Source organism: Talpa europaea, assembly GCF_964194135.1.
Source record: "Talpa europaea genome assembly, chromosome: 4".
Lineage (NCBI taxonomy): Eukaryota > Metazoa > Chordata > Mammalia > Eulipotyphla > Talpidae > Talpa > Talpa europaea.
Window position 1 is genome coordinate 95746741 of NC_140070.1, and position 27622 is coordinate 95774362.

General features: G+C 48.6%; 2 protein-coding genes across 4 annotated transcripts in view; one reads left to right on the plus strand and one right to left on the minus strand.

Annotated features, from left to right (window-relative positions):
• BOC (BOC cell adhesion associated, oncogene regulated) overlaps positions 1 to 18389 on the plus strand; it is a gene marked incomplete at its 3' end in the record, with an annotated part of 33875 nt that extends 15486 nt beyond the window's left edge. Inside the window, exons 3-18 of one of the 3 annotated variants that reach the window (XM_084232334.1) lie at positions 1061 to 1207; positions 2877 to 3020; positions 4463 to 4756; positions 5072 to 5350; positions 6162 to 6448; positions 10654 to 10816; positions 10980 to 11090; positions 11549 to 11755; positions 12106 to 12287; positions 12712 to 12817; positions 13126 to 13248; positions 15122 to 15343; positions 15987 to 16222; positions 16412 to 16488; positions 16992 to 17185; positions 18202 to 18389. In XM_084232334.1, the coding sequence (XP_084088460.1) occupies positions 1061 to 1207; positions 2877 to 3020; positions 4463 to 4756; positions 5072 to 5350; positions 6162 to 6448; positions 10654 to 10816; positions 10980 to 11090; positions 11549 to 11755; positions 12106 to 12287; positions 12712 to 12817; positions 13126 to 13248; positions 15122 to 15343; positions 15987 to 16222; positions 16412 to 16488; positions 16992 to 17185; positions 18202 to 18389 (2960 nt within the window). The remainder of the gene's footprint in view (positions 1 to 1060; positions 1208 to 2876; positions 3021 to 4462; positions 4757 to 5071; positions 5351 to 6161; positions 6449 to 10653; positions 10817 to 10979; positions 11091 to 11548; positions 11756 to 12105; positions 12288 to 12711; positions 12818 to 13125; positions 13249 to 15121; positions 15344 to 15986; positions 16223 to 16411; positions 16489 to 16991; positions 17186 to 18201) is intronic. The other 2 variants (XM_084232335.1, XM_084232336.1) reach the window with 2 other exon arrangements.
• A 3888-nt stretch (positions 18390 to 22277) lies between these two features.
• The window catches only part of CFAP44 (cilia and flagella associated protein 44), a gene marked incomplete at both ends in the record, with an annotated part of 70999 nt that continues 65654 nt past the window's right edge, over positions 22278 to 27622 (minus strand). The window contains 5 exons of the mRNA XM_084232665.1: positions 22278 to 22448; positions 23372 to 23506; positions 24535 to 24695; positions 25520 to 25721; positions 26558 to 26674. Of these exons, the coding sequence (XP_084088791.1) occupies positions 22278 to 22448; positions 23372 to 23506; positions 24535 to 24695; positions 25520 to 25721; positions 26558 to 26674 (786 nt within the window). The remainder of the gene's footprint in view (positions 22449 to 23371; positions 23507 to 24534; positions 24696 to 25519; positions 25722 to 26557; positions 26675 to 27622) is intronic.

The following is a 27622-nucleotide window of genomic DNA, read 5'->3' on the forward strand; positions in this document are numbered from 1 at the left end:
GCATTCAGAGAGGATACCCCCAGGGCTTTTGAGTACGTTTTATAAAAAGAATATCTGGGTAATTTTTTTTATCTCCCTTATCTTATTCATTAGTTTTATTTACTCCTTTAAATTCAGCTAAAATCCTGAAAACTGAATTTTGAATGTGGTTTTATTATATAAATGGCCCGTTTTGTTCAGCAGTGTGATTTGGTTCATGCAAAGAGTTTTGTTCTTCAGACCATTGGATTGTTTAGAAAATATCCTGTTCTGGGTGGATCTCCATCCTCTCCTAATTTAGATCCCCGTCTTTTACCACCAAGCCAAGTCAGGAGAGACAGCCACCAAGTTGTCAGAGATTGGTGTCAGCACCTCTGCTCCCCCACATCCCACTGCCATTAAGCCAAGCTGAGAAGTTTCCTCTTCACCTTAGAAAACGCTTAGGGTGTCCACAGAACCCCACCCAGTGTGGAGAAAGGGTTAGCCGTCAGAGTACAGCTCTTGGGTAGCAGAAGTCAGTCTTCTGGTCTGACATTGGTTGGCAATTGAGCAGAACCTCAGGCCTATCACTTTTTACTGTGGATGTCTGAGAAGAACCTGGATGGGACAGCTGTTCTTGACTGAACTAGAGAGAAGACATCATCATTCTCTTTCATTGCTCCCTTTAGTCTCCATTAGTTGAACTGTGCCAGGACCTTTGTGCTTTGACCAGGACCCACTTCCAGCAGGTTCACTTTGGTTAGTGGGCCTGGCCAACTTGCCCCCATGTCTTGATGTAACAAAAGAGGCTGGTTGGCATCACGGTCCCCACCTGACAATTTTTACATCCTTCTGCACCTCAGCTTATGTATAGCAACCTGAACTCTCCCATGCAGTGATGAGGCCATCCTATAACTCCTAGAGCCAGCAAGAGGCCAACGAGGACTTACAGCAGCACCCCTCTCCCCATGACAGCTCCCCGTGAGTGCTTAGCTGCTACAGCTGCTCATTGTGACTAAAACACAAGGTGCACGCTGCCTGAAATATTGCTTTGTCTCTCTCCTCCATCGAGGCCCACTGACATCTTGCCTTCTCTCCACAGATCTCCAGGACTTCAAGTTAGATGTGCAGCATGTGATTGAAGTAGACGAGGGAAACACAGCAGTCATTGCCTGCCACCTTCCTGAGAGCCACCCAAAAGCCCAGGTCCGATACAGCGTCAAACAAGAGTGGCTGGAGGCCTCCAGGGGTAAGTGAGCAAGCAGGAACCCAGGGGCCCAGGCCAGGAGGGAAGATGGCCACCAGGGAAGACTGCCTCCCAAGCCCCATAGGCACACCTGTCATCCTCCTCATGTTTGTCAGCTGTGTTTTGGCTTGATTTTTAGCCCTGTGGGATCCCCAAGGGATTGGCTACTGTTATTAGGGTCCTCTACTTTGTCATGAGGAATTTCTTCATGTATTGAGGCCCTGGAAGCTGCTGCCATTTGCTCGGGCCTCTCAGCACAGGGTGGCTCCCTATCACCAAGCACACAAGGCTGCCCACCCATCCCAGCTCTCCTGGAGCTTCAGGCGTCCCTGGTAGGAGGTAGAGCTCTTCGCCACACAACAGAGCAATCATTTTAGTGGAACTTCAGTTTTCCCTCTCTCCAATGTCCTGGTAACACAGCTGTTTCAACCATGACAGCTTCCCATGCAGGCCACAGTGGACATCACAGCTGGTGGAGGGGAGGCCAAGCTTTGCCCACGGAGTGCCAGTGGGGATATGGGTTATCCCTCAAAATGAGGCCAGCTCCTACCCACAACTGACCCCTCACTCATGCCAAGTAGTCCCAACTTCTCTGAACCCCGTAGCTCAAAATGTATACCTTTTAAGCTACCCTATAGAATTTAAAATAATTTCATTCATTTCTTTTGGTTGTGAAAGGAATGCATATTCATTGTAAAAAATCCAGAAAACTAATTTTTGAAAGGTGAACCCTAAGCCTACCACTCAGAAGTAACTAGAGACTGAGAGGAGAGGGCATTCATCCTTACTCTCCTGGCAGTAGCCCATAGGGGAGGCCCAGCCGTCCCAGAGCCAAGGGCCTTTCCTGTCTGGCATTTGCCCAAGCAGCTCACACCTGCGGCAGCAGCCCAGTGGCAGGAGGGTATCAGCCAGCTTGTGGAACCTAGAGTATAGCAATGCCGTGACTTCTAGAGCAGGCCACCAGAGAGCTCCGGGCTACAGTCTGGGTGTCTAGAAGTTTAAAGAACAGTTTAAAGAACCTGAATATAGTAAAGAAAGGCTTCATTGGCATTCATGGGGAGGGAAGTGACATGAGGTTTAGAATATTCCTCTCTGATTTCAGAAATTCAGTTGTGAGGTGGCTCAGAGCTGTGACCAGGATGGAGACTAATAGGCTGTTCTAAAGTCAGTTCCCTCCATCTTGTGGCTGACAGGAGTGATCTCCCGAATGTGTAACGAAGACCCTCAATCCTTAACAGTGGCTCAGAGGCAGCATATGTTCCACCAGTTTACAAATAAGAGGATCAGAGAGGTTTATTAATTTAAAGTCACACAGGGACTGCAGTTCCAGAGCTTGATACGGGTCTGGCTGACCCCAAATCCTTTTGCTTCCTTTCATTTTACCATACAGCCCTTGAAAATGTCCTCCCACAGACCTATATATTAATTTGGGGAGAGGGGTGGGTCTGCTAGTTTTTTAGCTGATTGGTTGGTTAATTTCTCTCCCTGGCACTTTTGTTCCACATGATGCAAGGTTTTACGGATTTTTGATTTGGGCCTGTTGGGATTCAAGCGTCTAGCTCCTGCCTACCTGCCCCATCTGCGTCCCCTGCCCCCAGCCTTTGTGGGAACTGCTGAGTGCAATATTCTGGGCCCAAACATCCCATTTCCCTTTGCTCTGCTCTCCCCTCAGGTAACTACTTGATCATGCCATCGGGGAACCTCCAGATTGTGAATGCCAGCCAGGAGGATGAGGGCATGTACAAGTGCGCCGCCTACAACCCAGTCACACAGGAAGTGAAAACCTCCGGCTCCAGTGACAGGCTGCGTGTGCGCCGTAAGGAGGGGATAGCCAGGCTGTGAAGGGTGGGGAGCCCAGGGCCACAACAGTCCTCGCTCCAGGTCTGTGTTCCCTGAGGAGGAAGCCAGATGTGAGGCTCAGGCCAGTTGGACATCAGGAGTCTTGGGGGGGGGGGGGGTGGTCCACAGACTCCTGAAAGCCAGCCTTTCACAGCACATAGCCATTGTCTGGCTTGGCGGGTGGCCATGCTTGCTGATGACTTCAGGACACTGTGGACGGCACACCCTTTCTCCTGCCTGTTGCAGACTGTGTTACTTTCACAGGGGAAGGTGGGCTGGCTGTGTGTGCTGAGATAGAATGTGTGCTCAGCAGCTGATACATATGCATGGAAAACATGCCTGTGCATTTGTAATCAGGTGTGAGACCACCAGGCCTGCCTTGCATGGTTCGTATTCCATCTGCACTGCCCAGGTGTGCCCAGCCCCTCCTCTGGTGAAAGTGCATGGAAACCCACATGCTCCCCCACTTATAGGAAAACTACAGCTACCTTTCTAAGCACCTCCTAGCTGCCAACACTGATAGGCGCCTGCATTCTCTGGAACATCTTACCTGGAGTTAGGTTTTAGAGATGGCTCCAGAGGCAGGTTTACTGTGAAGCTAACAAAGCAAAACTTCAATGGTCCTTCCCTTTCTTAATTTTGTACCTCTCAATTTGTATTCCTTTTCTTTAAGAGGGCATCCCAAGCTATGGAAATTTCAGATCTTATAAAACTTGGATCTGCCCCCGCATGACAGTAAAAGCAAAGTTGCACACAGTCAACAGGGTCCTTAAAGGTCTCCAAGGCCCCTCAGTAAGGGTGTTTCTCCCCATTGTTAAAAATATATATCACTCTTCCTTCCACCCAGTTAAACAGTGGATTTGCTTTTGGGAACGTCGAAATAAGAGAAATGCATATCTGTAAACCATGGGTCTCACTTAGCTCAGCAAGACACTCCTGTGAGATGCTCGTGTTGTGTGGACCACTTGGGAGCTGAGCCATGCATTTGGGAGCCATGTCAGGCCTTTGTCTCCCATCTGGTCCTCGGTCTCAGAGTGCACTTGCCGAGCAGAAAAAGCCACCTGTGCTGTCTCTCTGTCTACCCCTCCTCTTTCACTTTGCTAGTTTGACAGTCACCCCTGTAGAGTGACGACAACCATACAAACATGGCGATGCTGCTGCCCCACTGTATTATCTCATTTCTTCCTCACAACAGCTCTCTGCAGAAGGAGCTCCTTGTTTCCTAAAAGGGAACCAAGACCCAGGGGAATTAAGCCACTTTCCCCACTTACTGTAGGTCATAAACCCTTGAAGAGCTGTTTGATTCCAAATCCGCACCCTGAGATCGCCTCCTGGGGTTGGGCCACCCAAGGTGGGACAGAGAGGACCCTCTGCAGGAGCCCTGGCCTCACACACTGCCCTGCCCTCCTGCCCCTGCAGGCTCCACTGCCGAGGCTGCCCGCATCATCTACCCCCCAGAGGCCCAGACCATCATCGTTACCAAAGGCCAGAGTCTCATCCTGGAATGTGTGGCCAGTGGGATCCCACCCCCACGGGTCACTTGGGCCAAAGATGGGTCCAGTGTCTCTGGCTACAACAAAACGCGCTTTCTGTTGAGCAACCTCCTCATCGACACCACCAGCGAGGAAGATTCAGGGACCTACCGCTGCATGGCTGATAATGGGGTCGGGGAGCCAGGGGCAGCAGTCATCCTCTACAATGTCCAAGTGTTTGGTGAGTGTCTCCTGGAGGCCACCTTGGCCTTCTCTTTGGTCTGAGTGACCTTTCTAGAAGCTCATTGCCTGAGGCTCAGGCTGGATCAGGGCCTGGTGAGTGATAGAAGAGTAGTGGAGTCAGAGAGCCTTGGATCCCAGAGACTAGGGTGCGCTGGCCTGGCAGGCCTCTTTTGTTCCTTTCCTGTGGTGGCTCTGATGGAGAAGATATGGGACCTTTCCTTCCCTCCGCTGACAGCCATGTGACAGGAGAGAGCCATGGCTGACTCTAGTCCCCTCCCCCGCCCGTCTGACCCCTGCTCCGGTCTCCCTGCAGAGCCCCCAGAGGTCACCATGGAGTTGTCCCAGTTGGTCATCCCGTGGGGCCAGAGTGCCAAGCTGACGTGTGAGGTGCGTGGGAACCCCCCGCCTTCTGTGCTGTGGCTAAGGAACGCTGTGCCCCTCACCTCCAGCCAGCGCCTTCGACTGACCCGTAGAGCCCTGCGGGTGGTCAGCATGGGGCCTGAAGACGAGGGTGTGTACCAGTGCATGGCTGAGAATGAAGTCGGAAGTGCCCACGCTGTGGTCCAGCTGAGGACCGCAAGGCCCGGTGAGTGTGCGGCCCGAGGGTCTGAGACACCAGCTCAGTGTTCACAGAAACCTTTTCTCAAATGAACTCCAACTTAGAATCCTGATATATAATTTTTTTTAAAAGTTTATAATCATGTGTTCCAATTTAACTTTATTAAAATGTCAGAAGCACAGATTTGAGAAACATGCAGCAAAGAAAAACAAAATTGTTGCACAGCATTGGCCAGTGCTGACCTCCTGTGGGACGGGAGGTCAGGTAGGGTTGGCAGAGTGTGTGGAGGTTTCCTGGAGTGTTGTCTTTCCTGGCCTCTCAGATTATTCTCTGAGGACATTTCAAGTTGGCTTCATGTGTAACATTTCCAGGTCATGGCAGTGGAGGGAAAGACCCGTGTTGTGCCACAGTGTTAAGATCCCTCGGTGAAGGGACCTGCCCCACCCCCAGCCTGGACATGAGAAGGAGGGTCCCGGCTGGCTCCTGCACCTCTGGAGCAAATCAAGATTGTTCACTTAGCAAGGCTCTTGAGGGCGCAGGAAGACAAGCAGGTGGCGGAGATGCTGTTGACAAGAAGCCTGGGCGAGGGGCACCAGCAGCCCTTCCCTCCTGGCAGGGCAGGGCCGCAGCCCTCTCTCTTCCCAGAGCCTGGCTGTCTCCATCAGGCAGTCGGTCACCTCAGGTCCTGGGCTTAGGGCTCTTCCTGCCCCAGAGCATCTGCTCCCCACTGACCTCTCCATTTTGTCTCGGGGCAGGGGTGGGGTGGGGGGTATCAGCTTGGCAAGTAGCCAGGGGAACTAACACACACCTCTTCTTTCCCTGTTCTTTCCTGGTCGGTCTTCAGGCACAACCCTAAGGCCACGGCTAGACACTGCCACACCTCCTGTGCCAACCTTCAGGCCCGGAGATCCTGACCAGATGCTGAGGGGGCGCTCAGGGCCCCCAACATCAGTGCAGCCAGCCTCCCCGCAGTGCCCTGGAGAGAAGGGACCAGTGGCCCCTGCCGAGGCACCTGTTATTCTCAGCTCACCACGCACCTCCAAGACGGACTCCTACGAGCTGGTGTGGCGGCCTCGGCATGAGGGTGGCAGCCGGGCACCAGTTCTCTACTATGTAGTGAAGCACCGCAAGGTATGGCACCTCCCTGGGCACGGCCCCTCTCTTGAGGCTGGAGGGGTCTCTGCCTCCTGCCAACTCCCCCAGAGCGCCCGAAGCCTGGAGCAGTAATCCCCACCACTGAACACCACCTCTGTCTCCTCTGGGGTAGACTTTCCAACGGCCTCCCAGGAAGCTAGTTGAGAGTTGGGTATTTGGGATCCTAGAGGTCTTGGACTAAGCCATGTGTGTGCCTTTAGGTCTGAGCTCTCTGCGCACCTTTTCCAGAAGCCAACACCACTGGCTTCTAGTCCCAGAGGAGTTAACTGCCTCCCTAGTAACCATCACCTGTCTTCCCTCTGTCATTTGTTGTTGATGTTCCTCGGTTTTGTTTTTAACCAAAATAAGCTCCGTCGGTACATACCTGTGGGAACTCTGGCATGGCAAGCCAGCCGTAAAGCCAGGAAAACAAATATTTGTGAACAAGTGTTTTCTCTGAGGGTGACAAAATGCCCCTTCAGTTCCCCGCGGCTCTGGTATGGCAAGGAGACATTTGAGCTAAAGGCATGTCGTGCTACTCAGACCGCAGCTATTTCTCCTGGGTAGAAGGAAGTCTGTCCAGATAGATGTTTCCAGAGCTGTCAGGAAGGGATTCTCTGCTCTGGTAGGGTGTAGACAGAGCCAGGCCAACCCATCCTCATGGATACCACACCCTAAGAGACAAGACAGGGCCCCCAGGCTGGAACCTTGTGCAAGGCCTATTCTCACACTGTCACCCCACAGGGGGAGAAGACATGAAATTCCTTTTAAGAAAATGTCCTTGAAAACATCCCTTCCTCCCTGGTGCATACTGTTACCTTTCTAAGCCATTAGACAGTAGAGAATTCTTAAAAGGATTTACTTTTTAAATTGAAGTAACATTGATTTGCAGCATCGTATATGAGGTATAGGATCAAAACCTTCAGATACAGGTTACACCACACCCCACCAAGGCACCCACCGCCCTCCACCACAGTCCATTGCTCACAGTCCCCTCCACTTTGCTCTCCCGCTCTGGTAACCTGAGGACTGCAGTTAGATTTCTAGGATTTGCTATTGGTTTTATGTGACCCTTTGCTTTGTTACTCTATATTCCACACTTAAGTGATTCCACCCGGCATATGTCTCTTCTGACTTACTTTGTTTAGCATAATCCCCTCCATTTTCATCTATGTTGTTGAAAAGTCAGGTTTTTTTGTTTTTTATAGCTGAATAGTATTCCACTGTGTGTATATAACACATCTTCCTAATCCATTCATCTTTGTGCACTTAGGTTCCGTAGCTTGGCTATTGTAGATAGTGCTGCAGTGAACAGTGCATACAGCCCTTCACACTGGTGCTTTGTATTCCTTGGGTAGACACCTGGAGGTAGAATTGCTGATCATATGGTAGATCTGTTTTTAATATTTTTTGAGAAATCTCCATACAGTTTTCTATAGGACTGAACCAGTCTACATTCCCACCAGCCGTGTAGGAGGCTTCTTTATTCTCCTCATCCTTGCCAGCACTGATTTCTGGTCTTTTTCGGAAAAAAGATTTATTTATGTATGCACACAAGAACTGAGGTACAGGCCAGAGGTGTGGAGGGTGAGAGGATTCACCAGAGACAGAGTGGGGAACAGAACAGGCAGATTGACTGAAATACACTGCTGAGGGGAGCAGGAGGCGAGTCAGGAGAGGTTTGCTGCGCCATGTGGGTAGCCCCCTGGCAGGGGATTGAACTCAGGTTGCAATGGCTACAGATTGCTTCATAGGTTGCGTCTCAACCCCTGTGCCACCAGGGAGGCCCTCTTTTTGATATGGGCTGTTCTCATAGATGTGAGATAATTAAGGGGATTTTTTAAAATCTTATTTCATAAGTAATAATGCATCATAGATGTTTAAGTTTACTCTATATTCTACTTACAAGAGTTCTGTGTGCACTGGATAAAAAATATGACAGTAGAACTAGTCAAGTATTGATCATTTCTCCTCCTTCCTCCCAAAACAAACAAAACCAGCCCTGCAGGGTGGAAGATGGTTGACGTTCAGAAGCAGGTCCCCCGCCCAGCTGTGGGCTCCGCTGGCCCCTCTCATTCTGTTCTTTCTCTTTACGTGTTCACCTCTGAGACCTTGGGCCAGGACAGGTCCACAGAGACACCACAGGGTGGTGAAAGAAGCACTTAAGGCAGAGCTTTCTCCTGGGCAGGGGAGGGGGCTCAGGCTGCTGGTCTCTCCTTTAAAGGGCAGCAAAGGGAGTCGGGGGAAGGAGTGTTTAACAGAAAGCAGCATTGTTTAGCCCAGGTTCTAGGGCAGGACTGGTCCTGATCCTTGTTTCTCCGTGTAACTGGACACCCCCATCTCAGAGTTGTAGGCAAAGATCAGGCAGGCCAAATGCTCATGGTCCCCAGGAGACAAGAACCAGCATGAGAGCAAGGATAATATTTTTCAGGCCAATAGGTGGCCACAAAACTGCCTCAGCAAGAGGCAAGCTGGCAAAGGCCAGCGTGGCGATCCGGAAATGCCAGGCTGCAGCCGCATTCACCCCCTCGGTGTGTGTGACAGTGACTGATGACCGTGCCGTTTCTTATTTTCATTTCTGAGTCCGGGGGAAGTGGAAGTGAGGCCAGGGCTGGGAGGGCCAAGGGCAAAGCGGGTGGAGGGGAAGCCAGAGGACAATACCCCCACCACGTCTGGCTTCTGTTAGGCTCCAGCCAGGGGGGCGCATGGAGCTGTCCTGGGGACATCGCCAAGGCAGGAGTCATGTCTTGAAAGCCGTCCTTTCCTGAGGACGAACACGGCTTAAAGATTAGCACCCAAGAAAGGGTTTTGAAATAAAAAAAAATCAGCACTTGGGCTGCTTTTTCAGCCCCCTTCTTTTGCTGGAGACTGGGGGATCCGTCAGCGCATTCTCACTTTTTCACATGCATGAAGCAAGTTTCGTTTCCTGGTGCATCTGCAGACCCGGGGCTACTGTGTTTGGGTTTCTAGCACCACCGGGGATTCTCAGTTTGTAAAAACTTCTCCCCATGGAACAAATCCTGGAATCTGGACATGAATGAACCCAGACCATCCTGTCCCTTGAATAGTAGGTTTTGTTCTGCTTTGGAATATTCTGCTCAGGGATAGATAAGAGCCTTTCTGACCAGCTGTGTCATTCCTTCGGCAAACCACAGCCTCAGGTTGAGCAGGCACTGAGCTCACACAGCCGGCATCGTCTCCTGGGGGACCTGGAGCTCCTTCCTGCTTTTCCTTTAGATTTAAAGAGCTAGGAATGAGGAGCCGTTAAAGAGTATTCCTTAATAGTTACAGTTAATCCTGAGTTTTAAAGTTCTAAACAAGGACTGAGGGCAGGAGCAGAGAAAGGACTGAAAGGGCAGAAACCTCATGAGGGGAGGAGGTGGGAAAATTGGGAAGGGCCTGGCATTTGTCAGAAACCTACCTCGTGCCCATTTCAGTGCTCAGCACTTTACATACATCATCTAACTCAATTTCAGAAGAACCTGAGAGCTTTTATTTGCCTCGTTTTAGAACTGAAAAACTGAGAATTGGAGAGGTTGAGAATGCGCTCGGGGCTACACAGCTGGTAGGAGACACAGTCCGAGTTTGACCCCAGGAGTTCCCAGCTGCCCCACATTTTGTTCTCTCTGTGCTCTCTGGAGTCAAGTCATGGTTTCTGCCCTCACGGGTGATGTGGCCTCGGGCACGTTACTCATCTCTCTGAGCCTCAGTCTCCTCGTTTGTGAAATGGGAACGTGTTAACACCCGCGCAGTGTTCAGGCCCATGCCTCGCCCACAGTGAGCTCTCCGCCAGCATCACCTTTTTCAGCGAAGCTGTTTCGATCATCTTCCTCTTGTTAGAATATAGACCCATGGAATTAGGTTTGTTTGGTTTAAATAGACCCAAGGAGAGAAAGCTTTAAATGTAGAGGGTCTTGGAAATACAGAAAAGGGGTCTTTGGAGAAATTTGCAGCAATGTCAGTCAAGCGTTTTGCCTCAGTTTTCTTCGGTGGGATCACTAGGTGAGGTGTCAGGGAGCCGGACTTCACTGTCCCAGTGAGAACAGAGGCCCCAGAGCCAGCAGGTACCACCCTTCCCCAGCCTGGCCTGGTTTCCTTGGCTGCCTCCTGACCGTGGAGCTCAGTCCTGCTCCCCTTGCAAGCCACAGCCCCCTGCAGCTCCCGGCTGTGGCGCTGGCCCTCACACCAGCCGCCTTCTCCAGCAGGTCACAAACTCCTCTGATGATTGGACCATCTCTGGCATTCCGGCCAGCCAGCACCGCTTGACCTTCACCAGACTCGACCCTGGGAGCTTGTATGAAGTGGAGATGGCTGCTTACAATTGTGCGGGGGAAGGCCAGACAGCTATGGTCACCTTCCGAACCGGTAAGGGCCAGACATTGCTTGGGGTTTCTCTGGGCCTAAGCGAATCCTACCAGACCCAGGTGGGAAGTCCTGCTCACCTGGCCCGCACTGTTCTTGCCCTGTGTGGAAAGGAAGAGCTAATGCATGTTTCCTCCCTTGCTCATCTCAACCCACTTCCACACAGGACGCCGGCCCAAACCTGAAATCATAGCCAGCAAGGAGCAGCAGGTCCAGAGAGATGACCCTGGAGCCAGCCCCCAGAGCAGCAGCCAGCCGGACCATGGCCGCCTCTCCCGTAAGCCCACACCCCGGGGGCTGAGGTGATGAGCAGGCCCAGCTGGGTCCAGGTCCACCGCCTCAGGGGCTCACTGCTGCAGGTGGAGTGGGCACTTGCTTCCATGGGTCTAGGATTCCTCAGGGCATTTCCCCATTAACCACAAAGGGGAAATATAGATTGGAACTTTTCAAAGAAAACTCTGGAGTCTGACGTTGAGCTTGCCGACCCCCTGGGTCCAGGGAGCAGTGGCAGGGAGAGCCACCGGCCCTTGTCCCTCAACCCTCTGACGTTGCTGACCTATAGCTTTTAGGGGCCTTAGTTCAAAGCCACCTCCTGGGGGATGGTGGCCCCGGGAGTCCAGAGGTAGACGGCTGTGGGAGGAACAGGCCCCCATCTGGATAGGCCCAGAGGTCGCACAGCCATCTTGTCACCGTGTTCCCTCTCCTGCTTCCCTCCTCATGCATGGTTTCCCCCAGCTCCGGAAGCGCCAGACAGGCCCACTATCTCCATGGCCTCTGAGACATCAGTGTATGTGACCTGGATTCCCCGCGGGAATGGTGGCTTCCCCATCCAGTCCTTCCGTGTGGAGTACAAGAAGCTGAAGAAAGTGGGGGACTGGATCCTGGCCACCAGTGCCATCCCTCCCTCCCGGCTCTCGGTGGAGATCACAGGCTTAGAGAAAGGTAGGGGCTTGCCTCTGTCTGCCCCGGTATCCCAGCTGCCCCCAGCCACCTGGAGGACAGTGGGCGATCTGGAGGCTCCCCCTCCTCACCCTGCACCGCCCGCATGCTCCTGGTGGTGGTGCCTCAGCCCCAGAAACCTCACTTCTCCAGCTCTCCCTGACGTCCATAATGGGTCTAGAGTCAGCAGCTCCCGTGTGGTTCTCTTCTCATGGGGCTGGGATTAATGCCTGTCCCTCGAGGACTAGCTTTGGCAAACAGCTAACCAAAAGATCCCTCTGGGTCTTAGGCATGCTGTGGGGGGGATCAGGTGTTCCCTAGCACCTAGGTCCAGTGAGTGTCCCTCTCACCAGGCACCTCCTACAAGTTCCGAGTCCGGGCCCTGAACATGCTGGGGGAGAGTGAGCCCAGCGCCCCCTCCCGGCCGTACGTGGTGTCAGGCTACAGTGGCCGCGTGTATGAGAGGCCCGTGGCAGGCCCCTACATCACCTTCACCGATGCGGTCAATGACACCACCATCATGCTCAAGTGGATGGTAAGGGCGCTGCACAGACAGCAGCGGGTTGGGGTGCGGGCGGGGCTGGACTTCATATTGGGCAGGAACCAATCGCTTTGCTGCCTCAACCTTCTAAGATGCCTCACCTGATGTGTTCCTGGGAGTTGGGTCAGAGGCTCACCCTCAAAGTACCCAGCAGAGTTCAGAGGGCACTTAAGTCTTCAGAGAAATGAGAAATGGCACTTTGGTTTCATGTCCTCAAAAGCTTGGGGAACTCTGGGCTAAATGACAGCAACTCAAAGAACCCTGGGGGTGGGGGTTGGGGGGGTACCATCTAACGTATTTGCCAGGACCCCAGTGGATTTTAGACCCTAGGCTAGGGTAAGATTTCCACACACCAGTGGTTTTGCTCAAATGATTTCTCTGCTCCATTGCCAATGTGTTTCCTCTTCGTTCCCTATAGTACATTCCAGCAAGTAACAACAACACCCCAATCCATGGCTTTTATATCTATTATCGACCTACAGACAGTGACAATGACAGTGACTACAAGAAGGATATGGTGGAAGGTGAGATATACTTTGCGTGGTAGTTTTTTCTGGTTGGGGGTGGTAGCACTGGGGGGCTGTGTCTTAACTGTAAGTGTTAACACCTGGGCTGGTGTGCCTGTGTCCCCGACTCACTCATGACACACTGGTTAGCAGTTCACAAAGCCACCTGCCACTGTCCTGTGCTGCTGGGACAGGAACCTGGGTGGGCACTCAGGACATTCCCCGCGGTGTTTCTCCACCATGTGGCCCCCGCCCAGACACACAGACCTGTCTGGGGGGCAGGCAGGTATCTACGCGTCACACGTGCAACGCTTGCTCTTTCCCAGGGGACAGGTACTGGCACTCCATCAGCCACCTGCAGCCAGAGACCTCCTACGACATTAAGATGCAGTGCTTCAACGAGGGCGGGGAGAGCGAGTTCAGCAACGTGATGATCTGTGAAACCAAAGGTGAGTCTGTGCGGGTCTCTGCACTACTTCCAGCAAGTTAGGGCCTCTCTCCCCTTAGAAAGACTTATTTTCTAAGTGCGCCCAAACTTTGTCAAGTTTTACCTCTGTTCATTCACCTGCGCCTCATTAAGAATGAATGGGCTGCCATCAGCCTGGCCTCCAGGAGCTTGGGGATTAACTCCTACGTGCACTCATGGAATAGAGACCCATGCTTAAATTGGGAATTTTCCCTCAACACTTTATTCCCATGATAACATTTGGTATTCACAGTGCTTGGTTTCTTTAATTTAACTCCAATCCCATAAGATAGGAAAACAGCTGAGCATCAGGAAATGACACACTTGGCCAAGGGCACATAGCCATTATCCAGGTTCATCTGACGACAAGCCTTGACTCTTTCTCTGCCCTGAAACTTGAACATATACTCACTTGATATGCGCACATTGGTGACGTGGATAGATATCATTATCTCCATGTTGCAAATGCAGAGAGTAGCTGAAGCAGGCCTATTGTGAAGATCATAAGGGATAGGAAGGGTGACAAGAAAACATGTTTTTCTGTCATTGGCAAGAACATTTTCTCCCTGGCTTTGGCCTGCTTTCTATCATTCAAAAGTACTCCTGCGGGCCTCCAGTGTGCACTTCCTGCCCTCTTTTGCCCTGTACAGCGAAGTGAGGAGGTAGGTGTGTCACACTAGACTTCTTGAATCTTCAGGCCAGACTGAGGAGGGTGTGACCTGGGCATCAGGCCAAACCTGGATGTTTCCAGATGGTTGGCGTGAATGCGCCCATGAGGAGCTTGAGAGGAGTGCTCGGGGAAGAAGCCAGGAACACTAGTGGGTGCTGGGCTCAGAGGTGGCGGAGGGTGATCATTGGTGACTAGATAGGAAAGGGCAGAGGGCGTGCTCTGGGCTGTGAAGCCATAGCAAAGAGAAGGGCTGGCTTTGAGTCCCTTCTCTGAGGTGGGAACAGAGATTGAGAGCAAGGAGTTCAAGGTAAGTTTGAGGTACCTAGCATGGAGCCCCACACAGGTGCTGTTGCCACTTACCGAAAGAGGGAAAGCCAGAGGGAACCAGCTTCCAGGAGCAAGGAACAAGATGACACACCAAATTGCAGCTGTGCTTGAGGAGAAGCAGGGCTCATGCCAGGGAGGGGGTGATTTGGCAGTCGTTAGGGTGTAAATTGAAATTACGGGAACAGAGGAGATTACAGAGGGAATATAGAGGAAGAGGGAGGCCAGAAACTGCCCCCCATGTTTGAGAAGCTAAAGAGCAGGAAATGTAAGCAGCAGCCATCAGAGGTCAGGACTTACGGTGGGAAAGTCCAGGGCTGCCGCTTGGACAGGAGTGAAAGAGATACATGGGACAGCCAAACCCAGACCGTGAGCTTACTGTTCTAACTTGTCACCTTGCACTGGTGTTTTGTTCCAAGAGGCCTGGAACATCCGTGTCCCTGGGACTACACATTTCTTATTCCACTAGCAAATTCCTGGGTAATTTCTTCATTCCCATTCACTTCTAGTTTCACGCATTTGTTTATATTTTCTTTCAGAAGTTCACTAGCTGTGCTTTCAGAAAACTCCTTTACAACTTTTTCCCCAAAGGCCCAGTATGATTCTGGAGCTAGGCTCATGAACATCTAGGGTTGTGCTTTGAAATGCAAGGTTCGGTTCTCAGCAGCAGCAGGTTCCACACAAGGAGCCAATTTCAATCTGAGCTTGGACTCCACACTCATCTCATGGGTGGCGAGGTCTCCTGGTGAGACCGACCCCCTGCTCCACACCCAAGGAATCAAGGTGGTTGGTTTTTCTCTATTCGTTGTGAATGAAATGTCAAAGGACTAGACCCTCAAGTGAGTTTTGTCCACAATTACAGCTCGGAAGTCATCTGGTCAGCCTGGTCGACTCCAACCTCCAACGCTGGCCCCACCCCAGCTGCCACCCCCTGAAACCATAGAGCGGCCGATGGGCACCGGGGCCATGGTGGCACGCTCCAGCGACCTGCCCTATCTGATTGTCGGGGTCGTCCTGGGCTCTATCGTCCTCCTCATCGTCTCCTTTATCCCTTTCTGCTTGTGGCGGGCCTGGTCTAAGCAGAGTGAGTAAATGACCTTCCTCAGCACTGAGATGGAGTCTCGGGAGGGGACCCCGCCAGTTCCCTAGGCACCCTCCACCCCTGCCAGATTGGAGATGTCCCCCTTCACATTCACTGGAGCTCAACCAGGTGGCCCAGAGGGCGGGGAGACAGAATAGGCCAAGAATAGGCCCTTCCTCCCAGCTCACCAACCTGGGCAGATGGAGAAATAGCAGTTTGGTCTGTCTCAGGACATAGTGATTAAGTGGCTCCAGCTCCTATTCCTGTCTGGCCACCCTTTCCTACTTAGAATCCACATGGCCTCTCCACTGGGTCTGGATGCCATGAGCTTTCTCCCTTATCCTGGATTGAGCTGTTATTCCACTAATTTCTGAGTCAAATGGCAACACATCTGGTTAATTTGCCTCATTTAAATATTGCTCCTTCACTTCACTCAAAACCTCCTTTCCCCCAACCCTTTTCCCCACACAATAAGTCTAGATGTTGGGGGGAAAAAATGGGTGACAGGAGGAAAATTCTGAGAATGTTCTCCCATTCCTGAGGTAATGTCATTTCTCTGCCTACCTTAGGAGTTTTCTGAGGTTCATGTAGAACTTTTCCAAACTGCGCCAGGCCTCCTTACCTAAGCATACTTCTGTCCTTCCAGAACATACAACAGACTTGGGTTTTCCTCGAAGTGCCCTTCTGTCTTCATCCTGCCAATACACCATGGTACCACTGGGAGGACTCCCAGGCCATCGAGCCAGTGGCCAGCCCTACCTCACTGGTGCCAATGGACGCACCTGTGCCAGTGGGGTACATGTGAACAGGGGCTGCCCTGCAGCCGCCATAGGCTACCCAGGCATGAAACCTCAGCAGCACTGCCCAGGGGAGCTTCAGCAGGTAAAGTGGTCCTGGGAAAGTAGGCAAGCAGGTACAGGCCACCTCCTGGGGCTTCCCCCTTTGCAGCATCTAATCCTGGGCTGTGGCTGGGTGGGGCTCTCTCTAATCAGTAACAGCTCGTCCTGTTCAGTGAATAGGAGAGTTACCTGGATTCAAATGTAACTTTTTCATTGCTATTTTCCTGAGCAGCGGGATGACACCAATAACCTGCTGAGGCAGACAGTTCTTGGTGATGGATATGACCCCCAGAGTCACCAGATTCCCAGGTAACCAGGGCCCTCTCCTTCCACCTGAGCATCAGACTTCACTTGCTCTTTAGCTCCTCAAATCTAATAGTCACGCATGTGACTGCTAGTGCTTTGCTTAGGGACCCCACGTCAGATAACCTGCTGTGCCAAACTCTTTCCTTAAGGGGTATCTGTTGTGTTTCCAGTTAAGAATGCCTCTTCCACTCCAGGGTCTGGGTTGGCCTTCCAGAATCCTCCCCTCACCTGGCAGACCAGGCAGCCACATACAGGGGCTGTAATCACAGGCCCTGGGACGCCACATCCTCTCATATACGCTACTCGGGACTTGCCGGCAATGAAATGGAAATAGATTAGAATTACCTGTGGAAATGTTGGCATGGCACTACTTGATCCACAGTGGGGGAACAGCCCCTGCTGAGCTTTGCTCAGTCATGCCCACAAACAGTGCATCAGCAGGGATAGGGGGTGTGTGGGCCCACTCTGTTCTTACCTCAGCATCCCATCTGGTCTTTCACACACAGGGGTCCCAAGTCTAACCTGGATGAGGACTCTTTCTTATACACGCTGCCCGATGACTCCACTCACCAGCTGCTCCAGCCCCGCCGGGACTGCCTCCACCTCCAGGAGCAGCCCATGGCTGCCGGCCAGTCAGGAACGAGAAGTGTACCCCAGAATCCTGGGGTGGAAGTGACGTGGGACCCGCTTTTTCACCCAGGTCTTTGCCAGGGCAAGGAGGGAAACTGAACAAGTTGGAGGTCACCCAGACAAGTTGGAGGTCACCCAGGAGTGACTTGGAGGAGGGGAGAGGACAGTTCTCAGAGGTAGCACTTGGGAAGGAGTCCCCACTGCTTGATGCAGAAGAGAGAGGAGGGCAAGGAAACCCCCACCGCTCTGTCCTCAAAGGATGAGAGAAAGGACACTTCTCCAGTTCAAAGAGAAGTCCTTTTGGTCTCCCTTGCATTTCAAGACCATTCACAAATTCCTACTACAGCCTCTCATCACTTCAGAGGCGTTCGCTAATCACGCCAAAATAGCTTGCTTTGTTGGGTCTTGTCCCTTAATTAAGGGCGGAGGGTGTATCAATTGTTACAGAGCCAAGTTCTTACAAATACTGCAATGCTCTGTGCGTCCACAGAACTCTTCCTCTCAGGGATTCAGTGCACCCCTTACCCCACTTTTTTTCATGCCAGTCTCTTGGAAGTCAGTAGATACCTGGTTGGGGTGGAGGCTGGTTCAGAGGGTTGGCTGACGTTTCTGAGCCTCCATGGCATGTATATGGGCCCATACACCGAGCTTGGGCCCTGTCTCTGGGAGATAAAATTCTAAAAGACAGGCACCCCCCTAGATTCAGGCCAATACCATTAAAACTGAGCAACTAGATCTGGGCAGGTGATGACATGCACAGGAATATCTAGCGACCATAGCACAGTGGTGGACTAGCAGCTTCAGAGTAAGTAGGGGTTTAAAAAAAAAAAAGAGTAGGGCTTTCTTCCAAGGCTCAGTGCCGAGATTCTCTGTGGTCCCCCTCTGTACAGCACAGGTAGGACACGGCTAATAGGGCCAGCCCAGATCTGTGGGGGACCTCAGAGGCAGTGCAGCCGTCCTGGTGCTAGGTTTCTCTCCTCCAGGGCAGACATGCCACTCCCGTCACCTAAGGGGTGACCCAGAACCACGGGGCATGGCTTCCCAGTCAGCCTGGATTTTAATATTTCCACTTTTCTCTCCCCTCAGGCCCCCCTTGCTGCTTGGGCCTGGTACCAGTTGAAGAGGTTGACAGCCTGGACTCCTGCCAAATGGGCGGAGGAGACTGGTGTCTCCAGCACCCCACCGGGGCCTATGCTGGGCAAGAACGCGGGAAGCGGCTCTCCCCCGGCCCACCAGTGCACGTGTCTTTTGAAACGCCACCGCCCACAATTTAGACAGAAGCCAGTATCCCAGAAAGACTATATATTATTTTAAAAAAAGACAGAAAATTGGTATTTATTTTTCTATAATAGCCATATTTATATATTTATGCACTTGTAAATAAATGTATATGTTTTTTATAATTCTGGAGAGAGCAAGGGAATCCTACCCATGGAGTATGAGAAGGAAAACAAGCTGCAACCGAACACGAGTCAGCCAAGAAAGAGGAACAGCTCTTCACTCAGAATTCCTGCCACTGCCTGGAGGCCCACAGAGAAGCCGCCATGACCAAGAGGGCAAAGCAGGGACCGCACGTGACCGGCTGGAGATCCCCACGCACAAGGACGGAGCTGCTGCTACAGGACATGTTTTCAGAAGAGGCCGGTGAGAATGGACTTTGTTGTGTACTAGAAGCATTATAAGTACTATAAGCATTAACAAACCTTCCAGAATCAATAATCTGTGGCAACATATCGCTGTAAAAACAAACACTGTAACTTCTAAATAAATGTTTAGTCTTCCCCGTAGCCTTCAACTTAGTCACTTATGACTCAGCATTCTCTTTCCATGTTAGGCTTCAGTTTGAGTATTTGAAGAAAATACCCAGCATTCTCTTTCCATGTTAGGCTTCAGTTTGAGTATTTGAAGAAAATACCCACTTGTGCTGTTCCCAGATTTATCAAGAGAGGAGATAGGGAAAAGGAAGGTAGCAAATGTCTTTAACTGTTGAATGTCAATGAAACTAAGCTTTTCTACCTCAGTGTGTGTCGAAGACCAAATATTTTCCCCAAAATGTTGGTAATTGCTTAAATGCTGTGCTACACACATGAACATGTTGTGCCTGATAAAACTCATTTCCCTTTTTTCCAAAAATCTACCAACATAGACAGAGGAGTTCACTCACTCGTTTCAAAACAACATTGCTTACTGCTGTCCAACCACAGGATCAATCTTGATGTAACTAGATGAAGGCTGAAGTTTGCAGGGAAAGCCCTAACACACTTTAAGTGTTCTCAGAAGGAAAACATTTTCTAGATTTCAGTAAAGTGGAGTAACAGATGAACTGCCACACTCTAGTCACAAATTTGAGAAACAAGATCTTTGGAAAGCTCAGGAGTAACGGACTGTCTAGGACAAGCGCGCCCTCTGCTGGCCAGAGCAAACACAGCACCTGCTCTTTAGGTTTCCTGTATCTTTTCCATCAAACAGCTGAAGTGGAAAAAGAACTAAGACAACATAATTTTCAGAAAAGCAGTATTTTTAAAATGTTAAGAAATAAATTGAAGGACTATAAAGAACATTTAAATGGGAAGAAGACGTGACTTCAAACAACCTGGTACTACGGGTAAGCGTGGGGCAGGACCAGTGCTCTCGCTCTTCACTCAGTTAATCCAGGGACTCTCAAATTTGAGCGCTAACATTATCTATCCCATTGTCTTAAATTTTTTTATCTCCAAAGTAAAGTTGGTGAACTTCTGTGATGAGTGACATTGTTTACTGCCCAGCATTGGAACCACAACAGTAGTGCTTTTAATGCATGTTAAAGGACAGAGATAATTGCAGGAAAGAATGGAACCATTAGGCTTTCAAATTTCAGCCTAGAAAGTGAAATTACTCCGTTTTCATTCAGTTCATTGAATGAGCATTCGAAGCTTTGGGAAGTTCCGAATATTTAATTTCATTGCTTTTCTTTAGATTCATTTTAAAATTTAGATTTAACTTGGCCAACAGAGGCTTCTAAATTACTAAGGGGTAGCGTAAGGCCAAGTGGGCAGGACCTGGTGGGGGACACAGAGCTCAGCTCAAGACCTCTCTGAGAGGGCAGCCTTCCCACGTGGGACAGGCCGCCTTGGTGTCGATAATCACGCTCTTTACTGTGAAGTTGTGACAGAAAGGTTGGACTCCACACTTGTCTTTTTTTCTTTCAAGTTATATTAACAGTAGATCCACAAGTAACTTAATTCAAACTGATTTCTGGCCTTTCCAGGTGAGGCTGCCTTCTGTCAGGACAGAGCAGGAGGCAGAGAACTCCTTGATGTGGGAAGCAGGATAGTTTTCCATCCCCCCAGCCCAAGCTGTACACTGGGTGTCTCCCGTTTGAACTTTCCAAAGCTTTGAATGCTCATTAAAATTATCGAGTCAAGACTGAATCTGGATTCAAGCAGACATGAAACTAAAGCAGACATGAAACTAAAGTTATCCATCTAATCCAAAAAAATAGAATTCCAAACATTATGGATGAAGGCACAAGTGTTGTGGTGACTGCATACCACCTGGTATAGTAGTTCAGCTATAATGTTGCAAAGACCGTGGCTTACTTTTGTGCATCTCCATCCCTGACTCTTGAGGCGCCTGCTCTGGGTGAAGTCACGTCATACACAAGAAGTGAGGAGAGAGAGGGCCGGGAATCCCCTGGACCGAGCTTTCCCAGCTCGCCTGCAACCTTGTGAGACAGACACACCCAGATACACAACTTCCAGACCCCTGAACCTCAGAAACAGGGTGAGATGCACAGGTTCTTGTTGTTTGAAACTATGCAGCAGTAAATAAGTAAAACAGAGCTGTGACTAGAACATTTTCCTAAAAGATTCAAAGACACACATAGTTTAGAGCATATAGTAGAAAAGGTGCTAAAAAGATATTCTCTCTAATAGAGACGCTACTACACCAGAGATTTATGGTGATAGGCACAAACTATTCAGACTTCTTAGAGATCAAGTGTCCAGCTCTCACATACACATATATTGTAACATACAAAGCAAGTTAATCCTCTTTATAATTTGGGGCGGGCAGCTCAGCAAGCTAGCCACTGGTTAGGGATACTTGACATTGCTGAGTCCCTGTCTACATTAAAGCAGTATTGCCTTCTTCACCTTTCCATCTCAGTGACCAACTTTATATTCTGAGACAGCCCCAATGGAATAAGTCCTTGAGGTCTGAATCAAAGTGCTCCATTGTGTTACCAACAGCGATCCAAATATCAGTGAGCTCATTCCAAGAATCCCAGTGGCCACTTACCCCCAAATCAAAAAGATACTCCCAAATTAGTTTAAAATGCCATATACCTTCCAAAGTGATTGTTAGAGATGTTCCTTCAGAATGATTTTGATCTTGCCTCATTACTTCTATATCAAAAACAGCAAATGACTCAAGTAGAACCTGAGAGAAAGCGGCATAAGACTTGAGAAACCATGGGAATACTTAGAAGACAGGTAGAGTCATAAACATCTTCAGAGGGGGGGAAAAAAACCCTTTTTTTGGCCATTCTGGAAAACATATCCTGCTATTCCTGTCAGAGCTGAGTTTGCTAAAACTGTGGGTGATTCAGGAAGCTGGTTATTTGCCTGCTTTCTGCTAACCCAAAGCAAACTGCTCTGGTACATCTCTGCATTGCCTGAATCCTCAAATAATTGTTTCGTGACGTTAACAATGTCGGAATTCTAAATTGCATTTCTTATTCTGTGATGATGTTGGCAAAATAAGTTTGTTTTTTTCTCATGTCCTCTCAGAAAACTTATCGTCAAAGTTTATTTTCCAAGGATCAAAAAAAAAGGATGGATTGCTGAATGATAGCTTTTCTTGCCAACAGCTAAAATGTCAGAAAACCAAATACAAACTTCCCTAAAACACATGCTTTGTTGCAGTTTTGAGGTGCAACCTTTTGTGACTTGGTTCTAAACAAATCTAAAATGGTTCAGTTCATTAATAAATAGATGTTAAGTGCTACAGTCTGTTCTAAAATAACCAAATGAGAGAAATTATTAAAACTACATGACTAAGATCTGGATTTAGACTTTTAGATAAGTTCACTTTAAAATAAGATTGTAGTACGTGACCAAAAAAACAGACCTTCTGGTGAAGCACATGTCCAAAAGGCAAACCACAAGCCCCGTGGACTTTATCTAGTTCTGCTGTGGAGACCGAATGGGTGGGAGGGTGAGACCTCCTTTCTTACGCAGAAGAGCAATCTCTTCCTTTAAGGCCACAATTCTTTGTGCTTGGATTTGGATCAATTTAGTGACCTTCTCTTTTGCCACAATATCTGCTTTCCGAGGAGCCTGGAAGGCATTGCCCTGTGGGAAGAAAACACGACCCTCCTCTAAGCATCATTTCGAATGGAACAACTTCTCTGTCCTTCTGCCTCGAGTCAATTTCAATGGCTATTGCGCCTCCTTTTAAGGGCTTTCAAGTCCTCCACTGAAATCCCACCATTAAAAGGGGGCCTTTGAGCTAATGAACACATTTAAACATATAGATCCTTTAGGTGGGTAACAGGTTAAACCATCACTCATACCCCCAAGGATTCATCACTGGCATGGTAAAAGACAAGGTACATCCTTTTTCTATGCAGCCTATATTTTGTTTTCTGCAAAGGAAATAACTCATTTCTTCATCCTATTTCCTCCCTTGTCTAGCCAATTCCTGCTCAAACTCTCAAACTCTCAGGGTGATGCTGATGCAGTGCTTCAGGGGATCACACTTTGAGAACCCCTGATTTGAGCATTTGCAGGATTCTTAATGAAATATATAAAGCAAAGAAACAAGAGAAACTGGAATTTTTTTCAGACGCTATTGTAAGATGATACATTGCTTAGGTTCCTATAGGGCAAGGCTTGACACCAATAAACCTAAATTAAAAAATAATATCCACCACATTCTATGTATTATATACTAAGTTCAATAAATGTTATATAAGAGCAAACTTGAAAGCCATAAAATGCAACAACTGTTTCAATAAGATAACCTGAGATTCCACAATGCAAGATACCCACTTTAGGTCAAATGTATGTTCATGGCATCCAACAGGCATGCAGTAAAGTTAGTCCCTCAGGCTCACCATAAGGTAGGTCAACTCAGTGTCCTCGGGGACCCAGGTGGGCTGGAGCGGATCAAGATCAGGGTTTGTTTGAAGGTCAGCACTTGATATTCTTGTGAACAGCTACTGTTAACAGAGCATCCCCAGTTCTGACAAAGGATCTGAAGAATAAGAACATACCTGCTGGTTCTGTAACGTATTCAGCCGAGAGTCCAGTTTCTTCTTTTCAACACATAAATCATTCATCTGATGAAGCTTTTTGGTGTGTTCTTTTGTCTTCATCATCAATTCCCATCGCATTTGAGCAATCTTTTCCTACCAGAGCAGGAAGATGCAAAAAGGATTAATAAGGAGAAAGAGAGAAAAATGTATGTCTGGGTTTGATAAACGTCAGGCAAATAGAGCACATGCACGTGGGAAATACGATCAAATACCAACATAGAAGCAACTGCATTGAGTCTGGTTTGGTTAAAAACAGGAAGACTGTAAAATGAGATAGATAATACTATTGTTAAGGAATGAAATTCGTATGCATGGTGAGTGAGAGTATTCATTACCTAAAAGGGAGAATGACAAACAGCAAACTTTTATACATCGCTCTATTCCCAGTCCTGGTCAAAATTCTCAAGGTAGTTTGAGTAGTCATAGATGGCTACTGGCTTTCCTTTGTTCTCATAATGCCAACACATTATTTTAGGCTGCCTCTGTCACTTCTAGCATGCCCATGATAGGCGCCACTCCCACACACATGTTCAGTGGCGACTATCGGAAAACAAAGGGAAAGCACAATAGCACGAGGGACTTCTTCCCCACCTATTGATGAGGTAGGACAGAAAATGGGAGAAAGGATAATGCCTTGCGGGCTTATAAAAACTTTATAAAAGTTCCCATCTTGGAGCCAAGGTGCAGCCGGGACACTGCCTCATCCCACTGCTCAGGGAACACCACAGGCATTAACAGCTGCTAAGACACCACTAGCCAAACAGTCCATACCTCACTACAGAAGTTACTACTTCAAGATGTTCTCTAACTTCTAGTTTGTAAGAGCATTCCGAAGCTCTGCAGAGTAACACAGGCACCTCAGAGCACAACAGTTCCACTCTTAACCCTGTTAGAGCACTTTCACATTGCCATCATAGTTATTTGCACCCTGGAATCCAAACCTAGTACTGGTGCTTTCACCCCAAGATAAACCCCTCCAGCTAAGTGAATAGTAAAACTGAGACAGGCTTAAGATCCTGGGGGTGACAGGGTCACAGACTCATCTCCAGCTGCACCGCAGAAACCACTTACAGTTCAACCCAGATTCAGCCAAAGTAGATCACTTGTCTTCTTGGCCTTACCTCCCACATCTTCATCTCCTTTGCATTCGATAGCTCCTTTCGAAGTTTTCTGATCTTCAGTTCTTCAAGTGTTGTGTTCACAGAGAGTGTCTGAAGGGCTTCCAGGTCTATCACACGGCCAAATTTGCTGATCATTAGTTGACGAACTGTCTCTTCCATTTCTAAGAAGACAGACACCATCGGGTAGTGCAATAGCTCCCTTGTTATTAAATGAACAATACCAGTCATGAAACTAAGGAATAGCTTTGCAAGAGTGATAAAATTTTTAAAAAAAATTTTTTTAAAGATTTATTTATTTATTTATACAAGCACTGGGTACAGTCAGAAGCGTGGGAGGGTGAGAGAATTCACCAGAGGCAGAGTGGGGAACAGGCAGACTGTGAAATACACTGCTGAGGGGAGCAGCAGGCACCAGGAGAGGTCTACACCATGTGGGACCCTCGCCCGGTGGTGGCCGGGGATTGAACCGGCCAGAGGCTGCAGGCAGCTTCTCAGCCCAGCGCTCAACCGCTGCGCCACCAGGGGAGACCCAAATTTTTAAAAATTTTAATTTGATAAAATTTAGAGTGATAAAACTTAAATAAATTTTTTTGAAGTGCATTTAATCAACAAAGACAAAGTAGAAAGAAATCCCAAAAGTCAGTAACAAAAAATAGAAGAGAAAAAGTAGCAAGGGATGTGACAGGCCTGTTACAGAAAAGGAAACATAAACAAATGAATGTGAAGGTGTTCAACCTCACCAGAATCAGGGAAAGTTAAAAACACAAAAACTGCAATGAAATACAACTTAACATCCATCGGGGGGAGGCGTTTGGGACCTGGGCAATTCTCACACGTGCAAGAAGGATAAAGTGGTCCTATCCTCTCTTCCTTGTTTCCTCCTGATTCTGTGCTTACTTACTGCTTTCAGATTTGGAGATAGTCACCTGGTAGTTGTCTGTTATCAGTGAATATTACTAGATAACCCATGGGCTTAGGTACTTACTCTGGATAGTTTTTGCCATCTGTCTTTTTTCTCGGATAAGCTGTTTACGCCTCTCCCGGTATTCTTTGTTAAGTTTGCGCTGCTTGGCATTTTCCTCCTGAAGGTATACGATTCGCTCTTGCAGCAGACTCAAGGAGTGATTAGAAAAGACCAATGTTCCAGAAAGGTCATTAGGTATTTCTCCAAATATTACATACTCTATCTACAAAAACAAAATAGACAAAGATCAAACTCCGTATAAGGTCACAGACAGCACAAAAGCAGCACTTCCTTCTCGGCCCCCTGCTTAGGTCACTGCCTTCGGATGTCCATCTCTCTCAACACTGGGTAAGTGGAAAAGCAGGAGGTTGTCTTCAAATAGTTAACCACATCACGTCCCTCTGGGGATGATAAATCTCTCCCACAGACTATGCAGATCAACGATGATGGGCTGGTATATGGGGCAAAGTGCTCAAGGCAAAGTAACTGATCCAGTTTGGGTCGGGTGACACAAAGCACGTAAGGCTGGTCTTCCAAAATACAACTTTCTCTCCTGACAGCAAATAGGGTATGATGGGTCATTTCTCTTACTCATGCATCTCTATCTTAACATAAGTTGTAAGCCAAGTGGTGTGTGGAAATGAACAAAGAAAAGGAGAACCAGAAAAAAGATTTTCCTTTTTGTCTTGACCGCCATCACTGATGAGTAGAGTGTAAGTGAAGATAATTCTTGCATCATGCCTTTGTCAATGGCTTAAAATAAGTGGCAGGGAAAGCAACACATGTGCAAGATCCAAGAATTCAACCTCTAAGTCCTAGGGTCCTCATTTCCCCAGATCTGAAATGACTCACACTTCACAGTGGTGATGACCCATAAGGAAATACATTTTTCGCTGTTAGCAATCTAAGAATGGGTAAGAAGAGTTTGGTTGTCATTATACAGGCAGAATTCTCAGCTACGGACTAATTCTCCCCGTGAGTGATGATGACTCTCTGGAACAGCCTGGGTGGTGGCGCTTCTGCTTAGAGGGGGTGGGGCACCCTCCCCAGACACATCACCTGGTGGAGCTTGAGTGGAATCACAACCAGCAGTTCATTCAGCCGCTGCTGCTTCTCTCGTTGATAAGCCTCCAGGGCTGCCTCTGCTGCGTTCAGATTAGTTGCCACAATTTTTACCTGTGGAAAGTCCCACGTTTCAGTTTCAGTCGCAGCATCTAGAGGGAGGAAGGTTGGAGGAGGAGGAGGAACAAAGAGGGTGGTGGACTAGGGGTGAGTCACTGGTGCACCAGGGGAGCAACACCTGATTGGGGTATCCAAATAAGCTCAATTAAAGTATATACATTTTAAAAATTTTTTTAAAAATTGTATTGAAAAATAGAAACAAAGTCCCATGTCCGAAATGTGGAGAAGATGCTATGAGCATATACTCAAGGTGGGAAATGATGGCAGCTTGGCAGGAAGTAACAGCATAGGTGGGGTCTGTCTTGTGGGAGTGGAATTAACTGGTGGAACCCAGGGATGTATATTATTTTCTTATAGCTAAGTCAAAATCCATCCCACTTTTTCACTCATTCCTATGTCTCCTGAGTTGTAAAGATTTTGTGAATGAGAATTCAAGACTCTTGGTCCTCATCCTTTGTATTTCTTCATGAAAAACAGCTCTTAGCAGGGGATGTCTTTGTCAATGCCTTAAAATGAGGTCATTATGACCTTGATACGTTAAAGAAAAAGCTCAAGAAGCAATGAAAGTACTAACTACAGTATTTCTGAGACCCATCCATCATCTCCTATGCAACTTGAATGCTTTCAAATCATTTCCTGTTTGCAAGAGAAAAAGCAAGCTATCTGCATTTCTAAATATCAGTCAAGTTCAGTAGATGTTGCTATAGGAGAGAGTACCGAGAAGGAAAAAGGCAGAAACTATCCAACATAGTTATACTAGAAGTTTGACTGCCTAGTCCTGGTCTCCAACATGGGGTTGCATGCACCCGAGGGTAAACAAAAAGATCTACTGGGGCCCAGTAAGAAACTATCTGTTTCTATTTATTTTTATCTCATTCTTTTCTTTTTGTTTTTTGCAAATGTTTAATAATATGCAAATTATATTAATACAATAGTTCTGAA